The sequence below is a fragment of the Danio rerio genome, chromosome 5 (genome assembly GCF_052040795.2).
Source record: "Danio rerio strain M-AB ecotype USA chromosome 5, GRCz13ab, whole genome shotgun sequence".
In the NCBI taxonomy this organism is placed as follows: Eukaryota; Metazoa; Chordata; class Actinopteri; order Cypriniformes; family Danionidae; genus Danio; species Danio rerio.
The window spans coordinates 21,915,001-21,929,043 of record NC_141025.1 but is presented as its reverse complement, the minus strand read 5'-3'; the positions used below and the strand labels follow the sequence as shown (position 1 = coordinate 21,929,043).

Sequence of the window (14,043 nt, the reverse complement as noted above, 5' to 3'; positions counted from 1 at the left end):
ACCATACATCAGATTTCTTTAGGGCAATAACACTTTTTAAAACAAACCAGTCACACAGCATTTCACAACAGGTAGAACTTCTGAAACAAACAAGTGTAGTGACTAGCTGTCAAAAACAGCACAAACATTAAAACAGAAACACTGCACTCACTGATTATCTGAACTCAAAAAAAAGAAAAGAAAAGAAAGTGAAAAAGCTGCCTGTCCTACTGCATTTTTTACTCTGAAAACTTTGTGTAATTACTTGGGAAAATAAAAGTGGGTCAGTTAAGCTGGCAGGAACCCCATGGAAAAGCAGCAGGCTGGTCTTGTTAAATCTGAAGTTTCTACAGATTAAGAGGGTTTAATGAGTTAAGGCAAAAAAGTGATGCTTTCACTGTGCAGAACTGTAGAGAAAGCTGTTTTCATAATAGTTTTATACTGTACTTAACAAAGGGGATGGATGCAAAACAAAGGGAAATGTCAGTGTGGAGTTGTCCAGAGTGTACCATTTAGAAACTCTTTACAAAAAGAGCATGACTATAAACAAAACAGAAGAGTGCATGTGTTTTATCCATTCTGAGGGAATTGCTGTTTCAGAAGCTGAATCTCTTTTAAACACTGATTGTCAGGTCACTAATCAACCCTGTGTTTTGCTCGTTTTTTTTATATAGTGTCGCCTCAGGAGATAAAACAATTACATGGTTGCCTAAATATTTTTTTTAGTCAAATGAATCTTATGAGTTGTTTGGTTAATTCACCCAAAAATAAAAATTCAGACGTGATTTATTCATCCTCCACTTGTTTCGAACCTGTTTGAGTTTCTTCCTTCTTTTGAACACAAAGGAAGATATTTTGATGAATGATGAAAAACTAGCAATAATTGACTTCCATAATACATTTGGAGGTCAATGGCTGTTTTTAACTATCCTTTTGTAAAGTGTGAGGAAATGGTGAAAGAGTATTCATTTTTTTGATGAGCTTTTCCTTTAAATTACTATAAATTTTCTTAAATGGCTTGTGTAACTTGGATAAATAAGTTAGAAACATGATTCACTTGGTTTAATGTTCTTTATCAGATTTTAAAAAGAACACATGAAGTATATGCATGTACGTATGAATGATGTTGTGATGATGACTTTGACCTACTTTACTTCTTGCAGCCTGAAAATGAAAACATGAAATATGTAACATTGCGATGTCAATTTATTGCATATACACATTCAAAAGCACTTTTTTCTGATTGAAATCTAGAGTCTGTGGAGGCCATTTAAGTTTAGTGAACTACATCTTTGACATTGCATACTATGCCTTCATGTTACCTAAAACGATTGGTGCAAACTAAACCAATGGCTAGCTAGCTAATCCTGCTTTGTGGAACAGGTCCCAAATCTATGAGCCTAAATGCATTAAGTTAAATGTCTTATGTTTGATTAGGTATTTACAATTTGACTAATTATCTAAATGGTAAAACTATCCACCCTTAATCCCCAACAGTAAAAATCCCAAATTTGACCTGTTGGACTTCCTAAAAGGAAAAACCACAAGCAATTAGGAATGCATGAATATAAGGTGTCATGGCTTTGCAATCAAAAAATGTTGTTATAGAAGTTAATGGGGCAAAAACAGCCAAAAATTAAAGGGTAGTCAATTTGCCCAGAATGTATCGTTGAGTTTTTGAAAAATTCCAAAGCATTTTCCAAAAATATGTGACAAAATAAGATTTAACACCAAAAATATTTCTATTCGCTGAAAGCCAAACAAAATGTGACCAAATTAAGCCTCAGAATCCTAGAATGAATGAAAACATCTCCAACATCACACAATGGTTAATCTTTATAATAGCAAATTCTATTTCTACCAATTTGTGTAAAAATGTGTACAAGCACAGTAGAATGTCTCCTGGAACATTCTGGTCATTTAGCCCACGTATCGTTTTTTGATTCACATGTACCGTGTGCATCATATTGAGAGAAGCTGCTGTTTCTAGGACCCGGAGGTGGCGGAGTCTCTGCAAAAGGGAGTATCTCTAATCAGTCACATACAGGCTGAAGCTGTTTACCACTCACAACCCAAAACAACAGCACGACTGCAGTGTTTGGAGAGCAGTGTGGCTCGATTCACCACAGGCTCGTCCATTAAAACAGATCGCTTTTTATCGCTATTTCTTATGAAAAATAGCTGTTTTCGCTGCTGATATCAATTGAGACAAATGAAAATGTTTGGACGGCTATACTTCATGCTCCTGCTGAGCGTTGGTTTGGTAGACTGCCTGTCTGTTGTTAAAGGTAAGACCGCATTTCGGTTTGTTGCACTAAGTTGTATTTTTTTTTTTTTGGAGAAAAAATGTTTTATTTTGATTTGGTTCAACGAGTCGATGCACGAGTGACAGGGGTATATTTTCCTATGCATTGGTGTTTTACACGGTCGTTCGGTAGCGTTTCAGAATAACAATAACACTATTTTATCGGGATACAAACATATTGTTATTAATAATTGTATATGCGGAATTTGCTTTTATTAAAACACGAGAATTTAATAATTTGCAAATTCCAAACGGAACTGATCAGTTGAAGTTTTTTTTTTTCTCAGAGTGTATCACAAATAATGGGGAGGACTACAGAGGAACTCAACAGAAGACATCTTCAGGGAGCACGTGCCTCAGTTGGAGGAGTCTAAACCTGAAGTTTAAAGACTCACAGACGGGTAACTTGTTTCTTCTTTTTAATTTCATATAAAAATGCTAATTAACTCTTTCAAAACCACAATATTTCACTGTGTAATCATATTTGGTGAAATCAAATTATAATAAGTACATTTGTGCATTCTTACAGATTGCATCCCTTCATTTGAGAGTGCAATATGCAAACTTGTCAATGTTGATGCTGATTATAGATTTAGTACATTATGGTTATGTATGACGTGGGCATGCTGCCCAGATGATACTATGAGCCCTAACTCAGAAAAGCTGAGCAATCACTATTCTCTAATCCAGGCCAGGGCATTTCTCTGGGTGTGCATGTGGGAACACTACAACCTGAACACAAACATAGTTTTCAGAAAATGTAAAGTTTTTTTTTTTTTTTTAATTATTAAAATTAATTTAATTATTTCTTTTCCAATAGGTGTTGGAGATCACAATTTCTGTCGTAATCCAGATGGTTCAAATAAACCCTGGTGCTATGTCTCCGGGTCAAGTGGAGAAACCAAAAAAGAAGCATGTGATATCAGGATATGCCAAGGTAGTCATATTTATTCTTCATATCAAACTGTTTTAATGTGCAATTGCACATGCATTGGTTCACAATCTAAATCACTTCAAACTGTTTTTAAAAAAAATTTAAATTCACAACATGTGATCATAAAAAGACAGAATCAATTAAAAGATGTAATCATGCTTGCTTGCTTCTCATCATCAAAGCTGCATTGCCTAATACAGTTGATACAATATTTTGATGTTTGATTTTAGTGAGCTGTTTTGATTCCTTTAAACATTTTATAAAGTCTTTATGAACTTCTAAATCCCAATCACTTGTGCAGCCCAGCACAATGGTTTTTTTTTTTTTCCCTTTTTTTTTTTGACATCTATTATAAAGTCAATTTCGGGGATCTTTCAGTTCAGTCTTAAAAATGACAGTATGCTGAGTAAAAAAAAAATTTTAAATATTTTTACAAAAGATCTGAATAACAACTGTTAACACGCCTTAAATTAAGTTTTTACTTAATTTACTTAGTTATTTTTCTTAATGCACGTAGTGTTTTGGGGGAAGATCATCATGGCATTGGTTTTGGTTTATGAAAGTGATTTATTTAACTTGTGTCTTTCTCTGGTATTTCACAACTGGGTCTTACCAACATGTTATTCTGTTTCTCACACTTTAAGTCGTACAGTTTTCCAAGAATCTGATGGGAGTGAATTTAAAAATATTTGTGCAATACAGAAAGCTGCTTTTTGTGGGAAACTGAAATCGGCTGCCAAACGCCCTTTAGGGAGTAAACAGGACCAGCATCAAATATTTAAATGCATTGACTTTCCCCTGAGCTTACTTTAAAACTTATTTTAATATTAATCATCATTTGATGATGCAATTGTCAATAATTTAATTAAGTGTTCGCTCCTTTTAAAGAAACTTTTTTCGTTTTAACCAGTTGATTAATTTTAATCAGCATGTTATCAGCTTGCTGAAAGGCCAGATAAAGTTGAACAATAACACAAGTCTAGACTCATCAGCCTTGAGTTTTTCTCAGTTAGGACAAAGGATCAAAACAAGGAAACTTGTTCTGCAGCTGTTGAGAAGTTGAAGGCCTTCCCCTCTGGGATTTTGGTTGGCTGTGAGAAACATGCTCAGCACGGCGACAGCTACTGATTGGCTGTCTGAGCTGTGACCGCATGTTCTTTAACTCTACCCCAGTGTGTAAACAACTTTTTCAGAGTAGAGGGTTGTGGAAAAACTCTAGAGGACCTACTGCATGAGGAGCACATGCTAAAGTCCTTAGCTGTGAATTCTTCCTATGGGACCTCTGAAACATCCCGTCCGCCTGATGTCCTATTTAAATAAAAATAGACTAACTTTTTCTCATTGCGTGTGAAGAGCTAAATGTCCTATTTGTGTGGTGAGTGTAGTATAGGCTAGAGTTTTGTTCACAGTAACATAGAATCAAACTAATACTTTGTGCTCTGCAAAGTGCTTTCAATGAGCAGTTAAGAGTTTTTGTTTTTTTTTCTCAAATCTCTCCATATTTTAGCTGTATTAAAGTTAGCATGAAATTAAAAATTGACCCTACTGAGTATTGATGCTATTGATCTTATCAATTCATGCATACTACTTTTTTTAAATTAAAACACTCATTCAGTGAAAACGGATGTCTTTTTGGTAAGGTGTGCTCCAACTATTTTGTTTGTATGAATCTTCCACTTTTTGCAATATTGCATTCAGATCTGCTACCTTTCAATCCAGTTATATAAACAGTTGAAGTCAGAATTATTACCCCTCCCTTTGAGTTTTTTTTTTTTTTTTTTTCCTCAAATGATGTTTAACAGAGCAAGGAATTTTTCCCAATATTTTTTTCCTTCTAAAGAGTTTTATTTGTTTTATTTTGGCTAGAATAAAGCTATTTTGTTTTTGACAGTCTACAGAGCAAACCATCATCCAACCCTGCCTAATTAACCTAGTTAAGCCTTTAAATGTCACTTCAAACTATAGAAGTGTCTTGACCTATCTAGTTAAATATTATTTACTGTCATCATGGCAAAGCTAAAATAAATCAGTTATTATAAATGAGTTATTAAAACTTATGTTTAGAAATGTGTGAAATGTTTAAAAAAATCTTCTCCGTTAAACAGAAATTGTGGAAAAAATAAACAGGGGGGCTAATAATTCAATTCAGGGTAGCTAATAATTCTGACTTCAACTGTAAATGTTTAAATTATCAGTTTCTATCCTGTCACAAGAAGAAACAGAATTTCTGTCACTTCTAATCTTTCAATAAGATTTTTAGATTTGGAAAAAGTAACTGTATGTTACAGTGTTTCCCATGGGTTTGAAATATACCTGCAGTGGTAGCCGGACACACATATTACCCACGGCACATAGTTATCTACATACGACAAAAAACTTATAATAATAACAATATTTCAATTTATTATGACTGTTTCTTTTCAATGGGTTGAAGTACCGTTGAACTAAAAAAAGAAATCCACTTTGTTTTACCTTCTATTCTGGCAGGTAAAATCCACTGGCAGGTAAAATCTGCTGATGACATTTTGTCCAGTATTGCCAAGCATGTGAGATATGTGAAAAATATGTAATATCAAGTAAAAAATATATGTAATAATAATTTTTTGTATGTATGTATGTATGTATGCAGTACATGAGAAATAAGTGACTAATGAACAAAAATAGACAATGTCTAAAAATATATTATAATTACAAGAATAGAAAGTGTAGATTATTTAACTAAGGCAATAGGTTAATTAACAATTTTCTAATCATGTACAAATATTTAGCAACAAGTTACACGTGTTTTCGTCCTCTCTGAGTATGTAGAAAAGTTTATTTGAGTTGTTTAGATCAAAGAATAAATTATATAACATTTCTCTCGCTCTTGAGAATGTGCACATGCTGTCAGCTGCAAAGCTGACCAAAAGTAAATCAGGCTTAAAATAAAAATGTAATGCAAAACGCATACAGTTAATGACAACTTTAGAAGTGAAACCAATATTCCAGACATTTTAGAGGATTTAGAAACCCTGAACTAATTCTTAAGTCCCAAAAAGGCGCGTCTCTGTGGGTCTCTGCAGAACACATGAGATTGTCTGTGGGAGTGGACCGTTCTTCTGCACTCACAAAGATAAGTAGGTAACTTGTAGGGCAAGAGATTTTCTACTGGTTAATCGATTGTAGATGTTTGGCTAATGGGTGGATACAAAGAAAAATGTAAAATGATGATAATAGTAAAAAATAAATGTCACCAAATATACTTGGGTGCCTGTTAATATACTTGAGCGGTCCACCTGAGTAAAGTTTATGACCTTTTCACACTGCTCCAAATTAACCTGGGGTAACAAGAAATTCTGGGTGTTCGTATTCTGATGTTTGCAGATTGCAAACTTTATTGCAGGATTAACACTGCAGAAGTGGTTAAGAATTTACCCCAGGTTAAAAGCATTGCTAACCCCACTTTTAATATTACAAGTGTGAAAGTCTACTTTACCTGGGGTTAAATATGGTATTTAAAAGAATAAATGGTAGTAAAACCTAGGGTCAAATTTTTCATCTCTGCTGTTTGATTGAGGAACCATATATAGTAACTTCATTGACATTGATTACACTATATGTGTTTTAGAACATTAAAGTTCAGAAGTCTTGTAATAATCCCCAACAACAATACAGGGTTTTCCCGATGAGAATTTCAAAAAGTGCTAAAAGAGTTAAAAAGTTCTGTCATCATTTTAAGGTTTTAAAATGGCAAAGTCCCAAAACAAAAACAAAGTATTGTAGTAAAGACATGGATAGTGGACTTATTTAGCTACAAATTTAAAACTGTGTTCTGTCACCCTGCAGACCAAAATGCCACTGAAGCGCCGGCTCCAGAAGAGTCTGTCCCCACTCAGGGACTCACCCAAAGAATGGTGGAGACGTTCGAGCCTGCAAACTCTTTCCCCTCACAGGTGGAGGGTGCAGCGGTGCAGCCCGTGAAAGGGGTCCGCCAGCAGGTCAGAAGTGGACCCAAAAAGAAAAAAGACCTTGGGACTCTTGGTAGGTCTTGGGTTAAAATGACTATAACCTAGGGCTGCACAATATATCGTTTGAGCATTGATATAGCGACGTGTGTGTCCCAATCCAAATAAGTAAATGTAATCTTTAAAATGGAGCTGTTCAATTCATCTGGTGAAATTATATTCATAAGCACAATATTAAGCGCAGGAGAATGTCATATTGCAATGTCAGATTATTCCAATATCGTGCAGCCCTGCTATAACCTTAAACTAAATCTAAGAAACTGGAGTTCATGCTTAAATTGGTTGATTTTCCTACATTGTCAGGTTATGTTCTCGCTGTCTTCATGATGGCCATTATCATCCTACTTGGAGGAGGCATCACGATGGGATACTTCTATAAACGGTCAGTGTATAACCTGAAACGCAATGTCCCTTCATTGAGTACACTTTTGAAAATTAAGATTGGAGATCTTACAACAAAGTCCAGTTAAAAAAAGCATTTCTTCTTTAAAACAAGATGATCAGTGAGATGAGATGTTTGTAATTTACTTCTTGTGCAGTTCAAAATAGTTGTTGGTCCTTTATTGCCAAAGAGCCCAGTTGTTTGAGTTTAATCTTGACTGTATTTTCTGGTTTACTTATGGCGTATACATTATCTATGTCTAAATTGAAACCAAGATAATTGATGTCATTGGGTTTGATGCATGCTTTCAAGGTTCTAAAATGTCATGTAGGATGTCGAGTGTCAACATGGATGAGCTTTAGCTGGAAACGCAAATCGTGTTCTTATTGCATCAGTGCTGGTTTCACTTATGTCATTAGACACATGAGAGAGATGGTTGGTGGGTGTAGATATTGGAGGCATCTTGACTGTCTATATTTAGGTGGTTGTTTTGACGTCTAGAAGTGGGTGTTGTGTTTAGGAAGGAACAGACGGACTCTGAAAGCTGATATTCAGAGATATCGACTGTTTTGTACATTTCTAATCACAATGTGCTCAAACCCATCTTGAACAGAATGTTCTTCAGATGCAGGTTTACAAGCAAGCCATCAGACTTGAAAGTTTCACTCTCGAGGTTTCAACTTTTAATTGTCTTGGTCATATTTCACTGTAGAATTTGATAAAACGGTGTATATTTAGTATAAAATTTATTGGAGTAATAATTAGTCATTGGACAGTGTGATATTTTAATAATATTTTAAGATTGTGTATATTTTTAGTTTAGACTTATTTTTTTGCAGTCAAAATAAATGTTTATTTAGCTGTGATTTTGAAAATCAAGGATATTCTACAAGAGAAATAAACTGGTTCTAGATATTATTTTTTTCTGATCTATTTTTAAATGGTACTTCACCCAAAAATTACTATTCTGTTATTAATTACTCATGCTCATGCCTTTCATATTTTGAACAGAAATTAAGATATTTTAGATGAAATCCAGGAGCTCATTTAGGGGCCGTAAGATTTAAAAGCAAACAGTACTTAAATTACAACACAGGCATTGAAATTCATCTTAAACGAATGGTCCTTCAGATGCAGGTTTACAAGCCTTGACCATTGTCTTGACCGTGTTTCACTGTAGATTTTGATTTTAATATATACATTGTTTATAAAAAATAATCTATTGGAATAATAATTAGTCATTGAACAGGATGATATTTACAAGCAAACCAAGTCTTGATCATATTTCAATGTAGATTTCACTGAGAACAAAAAAATGTGTATTTAATGTAAAAATAATGTTAAATGTAAAAATAAAAAATAATAGATATTTTAATAATATTTAAAAAATGTGTATTTTTTTTTTGTTTAGACTTCTTTTTTGCAGTTAAAATAAATATTTTAATTGGTTGTGATTTAGAAAACCAGGGTTATTCCTCAAACCACTGCTTTTCTAACTTGTTTGAAGTGTTACATCAGTATTATTTTGTTGTTTAATAATTAATATAAACCTGTGTTAAACGATTGTCATTTTTATGCTTGAAATCACGGATATTTTTATTGTATATGTTACAGAAATGTCATCAGTAGTTTGCAGAAGAACAAAAATAATTTACTTCAACACAACTGAATATTGGAGTTTATCATTGTGTTGATATATGAAGTGGTCTTGATGGTTCACGCATGCTTCACCTTTTAATGCCTCTAAATAGATCACAGTAATCATCTGAGTCTAGGTCTGCAATCTAAGCAATTTCTCATCTCTAACTTGTAAGCAGTTTGGCAGGACACCCAGTATCCTTGCTCATTGAGTATTCGTGCATCAGCTGATTATGTCTTTCATGTCATCCTCTTTCTTGCAAATCATTGGCTCGATATTAATAAGCAGGCAGAATGCTGGACAGAGGAGGGTAGAAGGACAAAGCCACTCGCATGAAATGTTATGGTGTCACAGCACATATATCTCCTCAAGCCATCAATTTACTTTGTGCCAGATTGCCTGTGTAATTTCATGAAGAGAAATTAAGCTGGTACCAGTAAGTTCAGTTCAGTCTACTGTAGACACACTAGTAGGGAAGTGTAGGAGGATTGCATAACCTGCTGCAGATCTGCTGTGCACTGTGTGAATGGATGAAATGGAAAGATGGGAGTGAAGAGACGTGTTCGGTCTAGGTCTGCACAATACTGGCAGTATATGTGATATGCAATGATTATTTTAATAATGTCTTGTGAATATTGTGAATTATCATATTGCTAGAGAAATAAACCAGTTATAGATATTTTTTTCTAATCTAATTAAATGGTTTCTTCACCCAAAATTAAAAATTGTGCTGCGAATTACTCATGATTATGCCCTGAGACCTTTTTTTAATGTTAAGAACAGAAATTAAGGTATTTTAGATGAAATCCTGGAGCTCTCTCACTATATACAGCAAGGATCCTGAGACATTTGAAGGCTTCTGTGGTTCCACTGTGTTCATACTATGGTTGTTGATAGACAATAGTATTGTGTATCGACAATAGGCAGAGATATCGCAGAGAGCTGAGGCCTATGGCGATTTGAAAGACAATATTTGGTTAATTTTGCTTAATTGTAGACCTTTTACACGTTTTATTCTATTATAATATAATATTTAATTTATTCATAAATAAAATGGCTTATTATTATTATTACAAAATAATGTTATCAATAATAAATGAACTAAATTAATATGTCTAGCCTTAGCTGTACACATTTAAAGATGATTATAGACCTATATTCACTTTCATATAAATCAGTATGCCAAAAATCTATTTTGCTTTGTTTGCATATCCAATTAACACGGGGTCAGGGTTTAAAGATAGTACGTCTTTGTTTTATTGATCAGATTTGGATAAATAGCCTATGAATGCCACACACAAATGCCTGTTTGTTCTGAAGTCTTTAGATGGTTAAATCACTCCTTTATTGCAAACTATTGAGATATCTATATATAGCAAAATGTGCATTTACAATATTTTGATCATTTCAAAGCAGTTCATTGTTTTGACCTTTCTCCAGCATTGATTTCTCGTTGTTTTTGACGATTCTAGGAATTGGAGAGTGATCCTTGAAATCTGTCTCTTTCTTGGCAGCCAGTGATGAATTAGATCTGGTTCTCTCCATCTGCAGTCATTCATTTATATCTTGGTGCTAAAAATAGGGGCAAATCCCTCCTTCTGTCTGTAGTGCGTCACTGGTAAATTTATATTTCGGTCTAGCTCAAATTGATATGTATTGGAAATGGAAATAATCTTCTGCTTATTCAGAGGAAATGAAGTGGAAGCGCGACATAATAAGTTATTCATTATGATTATGTAATTCAGAAAGATTTTTGAATCTGTGCTGCAGAGACGGAGCATGTGAGTCTGGAGAACTCTTAAATATCCACAGCTTAATGGCAGCAGAGAAAATAATTGAATGTCTAAAATCTGGAACTTAAAGTGCTGTCATGTTGTCAATTAAAGATTTTCAATCGTTTATGCAACTATTTGTTGGTACTCAACCATGTCTATCTATTTAAGTTGAATTAAAAGTTGTACTGTATGGGGTTTATGGTATTTTTGTAAATTAAATATTGAGTTAATTATCAATATCAGTTAATTAATTCTGATATGGCTATAAACTGAACTGCAACAACAATCAAACATCATTAGAATAAAACATACAATTCTGGAAAAAAAGTAATGATAATACTACTACTACATAGTCCGTATTGGTCTACTAGAATTGGTGTGTATTTTGCACCCCCTGGGGTGGTTGCAGAACAATGAGGGGGGTTGCTGAGTGATTTTCCAAAAATCTAAAGATTTTATTAAGCTATAAGAATTACCATATTTTTTTCATAAACTACTGAAGAACTAAAAACGTAGGTAATAGTAACATTAAAAACAACATGCAAACAAAGCATCTCAAAGCCCTCAGCCTTTCAATATTTATTGATTTATTTTAATTAAATTTTTTTGTGACTCCTGGGATTACTACATTATATTAAAGACACAGCTACAGCATCAGATGCAGCAGATTAATTTCATAGCACTATGATAAACTTTGACACACCTTTACGAAACTCTCATACATGAAAAATAAATACAGGGCATAACTGAACATGGCGGATGATCTCTGAGCGGTGTTTTCCAAAATTAATTAAAGAATACACTTCTACGGGACCTATTGTGTTGCTGTTGTGTGCAAATTTTATATATTCATAACCACTTCAGAGGATATTGGGGTTGCAACAAGTCGCATTGTTAATTTGTGGGTCGCCGGCTGAAAAGTTTGGAAACCTCTGATTTGGACAACTGATTCCACATTTTCAAATAAAAAAAATACGATTATTATTTATAGTATTATTTGCACAGAATAGCAAATGGTCAATCTTAAATATTCTGTTTTTCCAATAAGAAATCCAAATTTTAAGGTCAAAAGTTCAAGGTCCAATACTTATGGTCTGTGACATCCAGAGAATTATATTTTAAAGTTTTATTAATTCGTTTTTTTTAATAGTAAAAACATTATGTATTTTTCAAAACGAATTAAAGAAAAAAAAATTTTTTATTGTATTTTTATTTTTGCCTTCAAAAGCAAATTTACATTTTACTGATGGACACCAAACCCACACAACCCACCGTCAGAATACAGCATGTTATTTCTCAGACATTCTACAACCTGAAAAACAACATTTCTAAAGGAGCACTGAACAGCAACAACAGATGCTGACAGGAGTAACACACTGATCTAAAACAATTCAAGTGTTGCTTTTAGTTTAGTTCGCTGCAGTGGACTATATAACAAGTGATTGTAATCAAGCTAATATTAACTAGATAAGTAATATTTTTGAATGCTAATATAGCAGATTCATGGAAAATTACATCGGTAATCAGCATTGTTGTTGCAACTAATTTATGAATGAGTCTGCATCAACCATAGATATATACACTAGATATCGCATACAGACCCTGAGCATGCGTCAGTAGCGCCGCCATATTTGTACAGTGCTCCGAGGACAAGTGTCATTCAACCGCACTAGTCAAGACAGTGTTACTGCGTGAAGATGCTGGACTTTAGTGCTGTCTACGGGTGTAGTAAAGAGCAAACAAAGAAAACAAAGCACAAAGGCAGAACATTTCATTGGTAATGTTTAGTTTTTTTTACTTTGTGTATGCTATGAGCTTTTGTGCTAAACAAGTAACGTTATTGATAATAGTCTCTTACTGCATTCACCATTTGGCAAAGTAGCACCAACTCGCACCAAACACTCGGCTTATGCTAGCTTTGTTGAATAAAATCAGCAAGCAATGCAAAAGAAATATGACAACAAGATGCTGCGGTGCCAGAAACTTGTATTATTGTCAGCTAAGTGAAGGAGTCGTTCATAACTGAGATTCATTCACAAACGAATCGCTCCCTCTGTCAGTATGAGAAGTGAAAGCAGGAGAGGAGGTGTGTTTCAGGAAACGGATTAGATCAAATCAAATAGGGAGGGTGGATGGTACATTTCTATCCACACAAACACAAGCTTTTTGTCACTGATCCATCAATGTAGAAAAGTGGTGCAAAGTTATAAGTTTCGTAATTTGAAAAAATAAAAATAAAAACTGCACACTGACCTCTGGGAAACTCCCGATCATAGATATGTGTAGTTTTCTGGCTCTGGATGGCCCCAGTCCTCCACTGAAGCTTGGTCCCGCATTCATTTCAAAGGAGCGCTACCCTGTACTAAAATGGTGGGCTACCCTGTACTAAAATGGTGGCTCTATTGACTCATTCCTTTTAATAGACAACAACAGGGTAGGCGACATCTAATGTATATATCTATGTGCATCTACTACTAACTTAAAGAGAATTACTTTAATGTCCACCCCATCCCCCTAGGATTTATGCTCATGGTGCAGTCCTGATATCTATGTACAGAAGACCTTTTCAATAAGATAATCTGATCAACTAAATGTTTTTATTTTTTCTTTGTAGGGGTCGTGACCTCAAGAAGCAGCATGAGCAGCGGGTTCATGAGCGTGAGATGCATCGGATCACACTCCCTCTCTCTGCCTTCGCCAACCCCACCTGTGAACTGGTGGACGAGAACACCATTGTCATCACAGCTGAACCCAACAACCAGACCCCCACTCAGGAGCCCGTGGAAGGGGCTGATCCCCTGATGGGGTCAGCTGGGACCCCCGGAGCCTGATGGAGGAGCCCAACGTGAGCCCCTAGATTAGAGGCTAGTTAAGACGCGTGTATGCAGCAATGCAGAATCTCAGAGGACCAAACCCCACATCCACCTTACTCTGCCTGTCGTCTCTTTTCTCTTTACCTTGACTTTACAGCACGGTTTGATGGTAAAGGTAGGGCATGTGCCCCGAGAGAGTGGTGGAATTTCGA

General features: G+C 34.8%; 1 protein-coding gene across 1 annotated transcript in view; it reads left to right on the top strand.

The window, feature by feature from the left end:
• The first annotated feature begins 2,025 nt into the window (after window positions 1-2,025).
• pik3ip1 (phosphoinositide-3-kinase interacting protein 1) overlaps window positions 2,026-14,043 on the top strand; it is a 12,992-nt gene continuing 974 nt past the window's right edge. Inside the window, exons 1-6 of the mRNA NM_198374.2 lie at window positions 2,026-2,267; window positions 2,572-2,685; window positions 3,105-3,221; window positions 7,044-7,238; window positions 7,526-7,604; window positions 13,633-14,043. The exon at window positions 13,633-14,043 is cut by the window's right edge and continues 974 nt beyond it. Of these exons, the coding sequence (NP_938188.2) occupies window positions 2,192-2,267; window positions 2,572-2,685; window positions 3,105-3,221; window positions 7,044-7,238; window positions 7,526-7,604; window positions 13,633-13,849 (798 nt within the window). The 5' untranslated portion in view covers window positions 2,026-2,191 and the 3' untranslated portion in view covers window positions 13,850-14,043. The remainder of the gene's footprint in view (window positions 2,268-2,571; window positions 2,686-3,104; window positions 3,222-7,043; window positions 7,239-7,525; window positions 7,605-13,632) is intronic.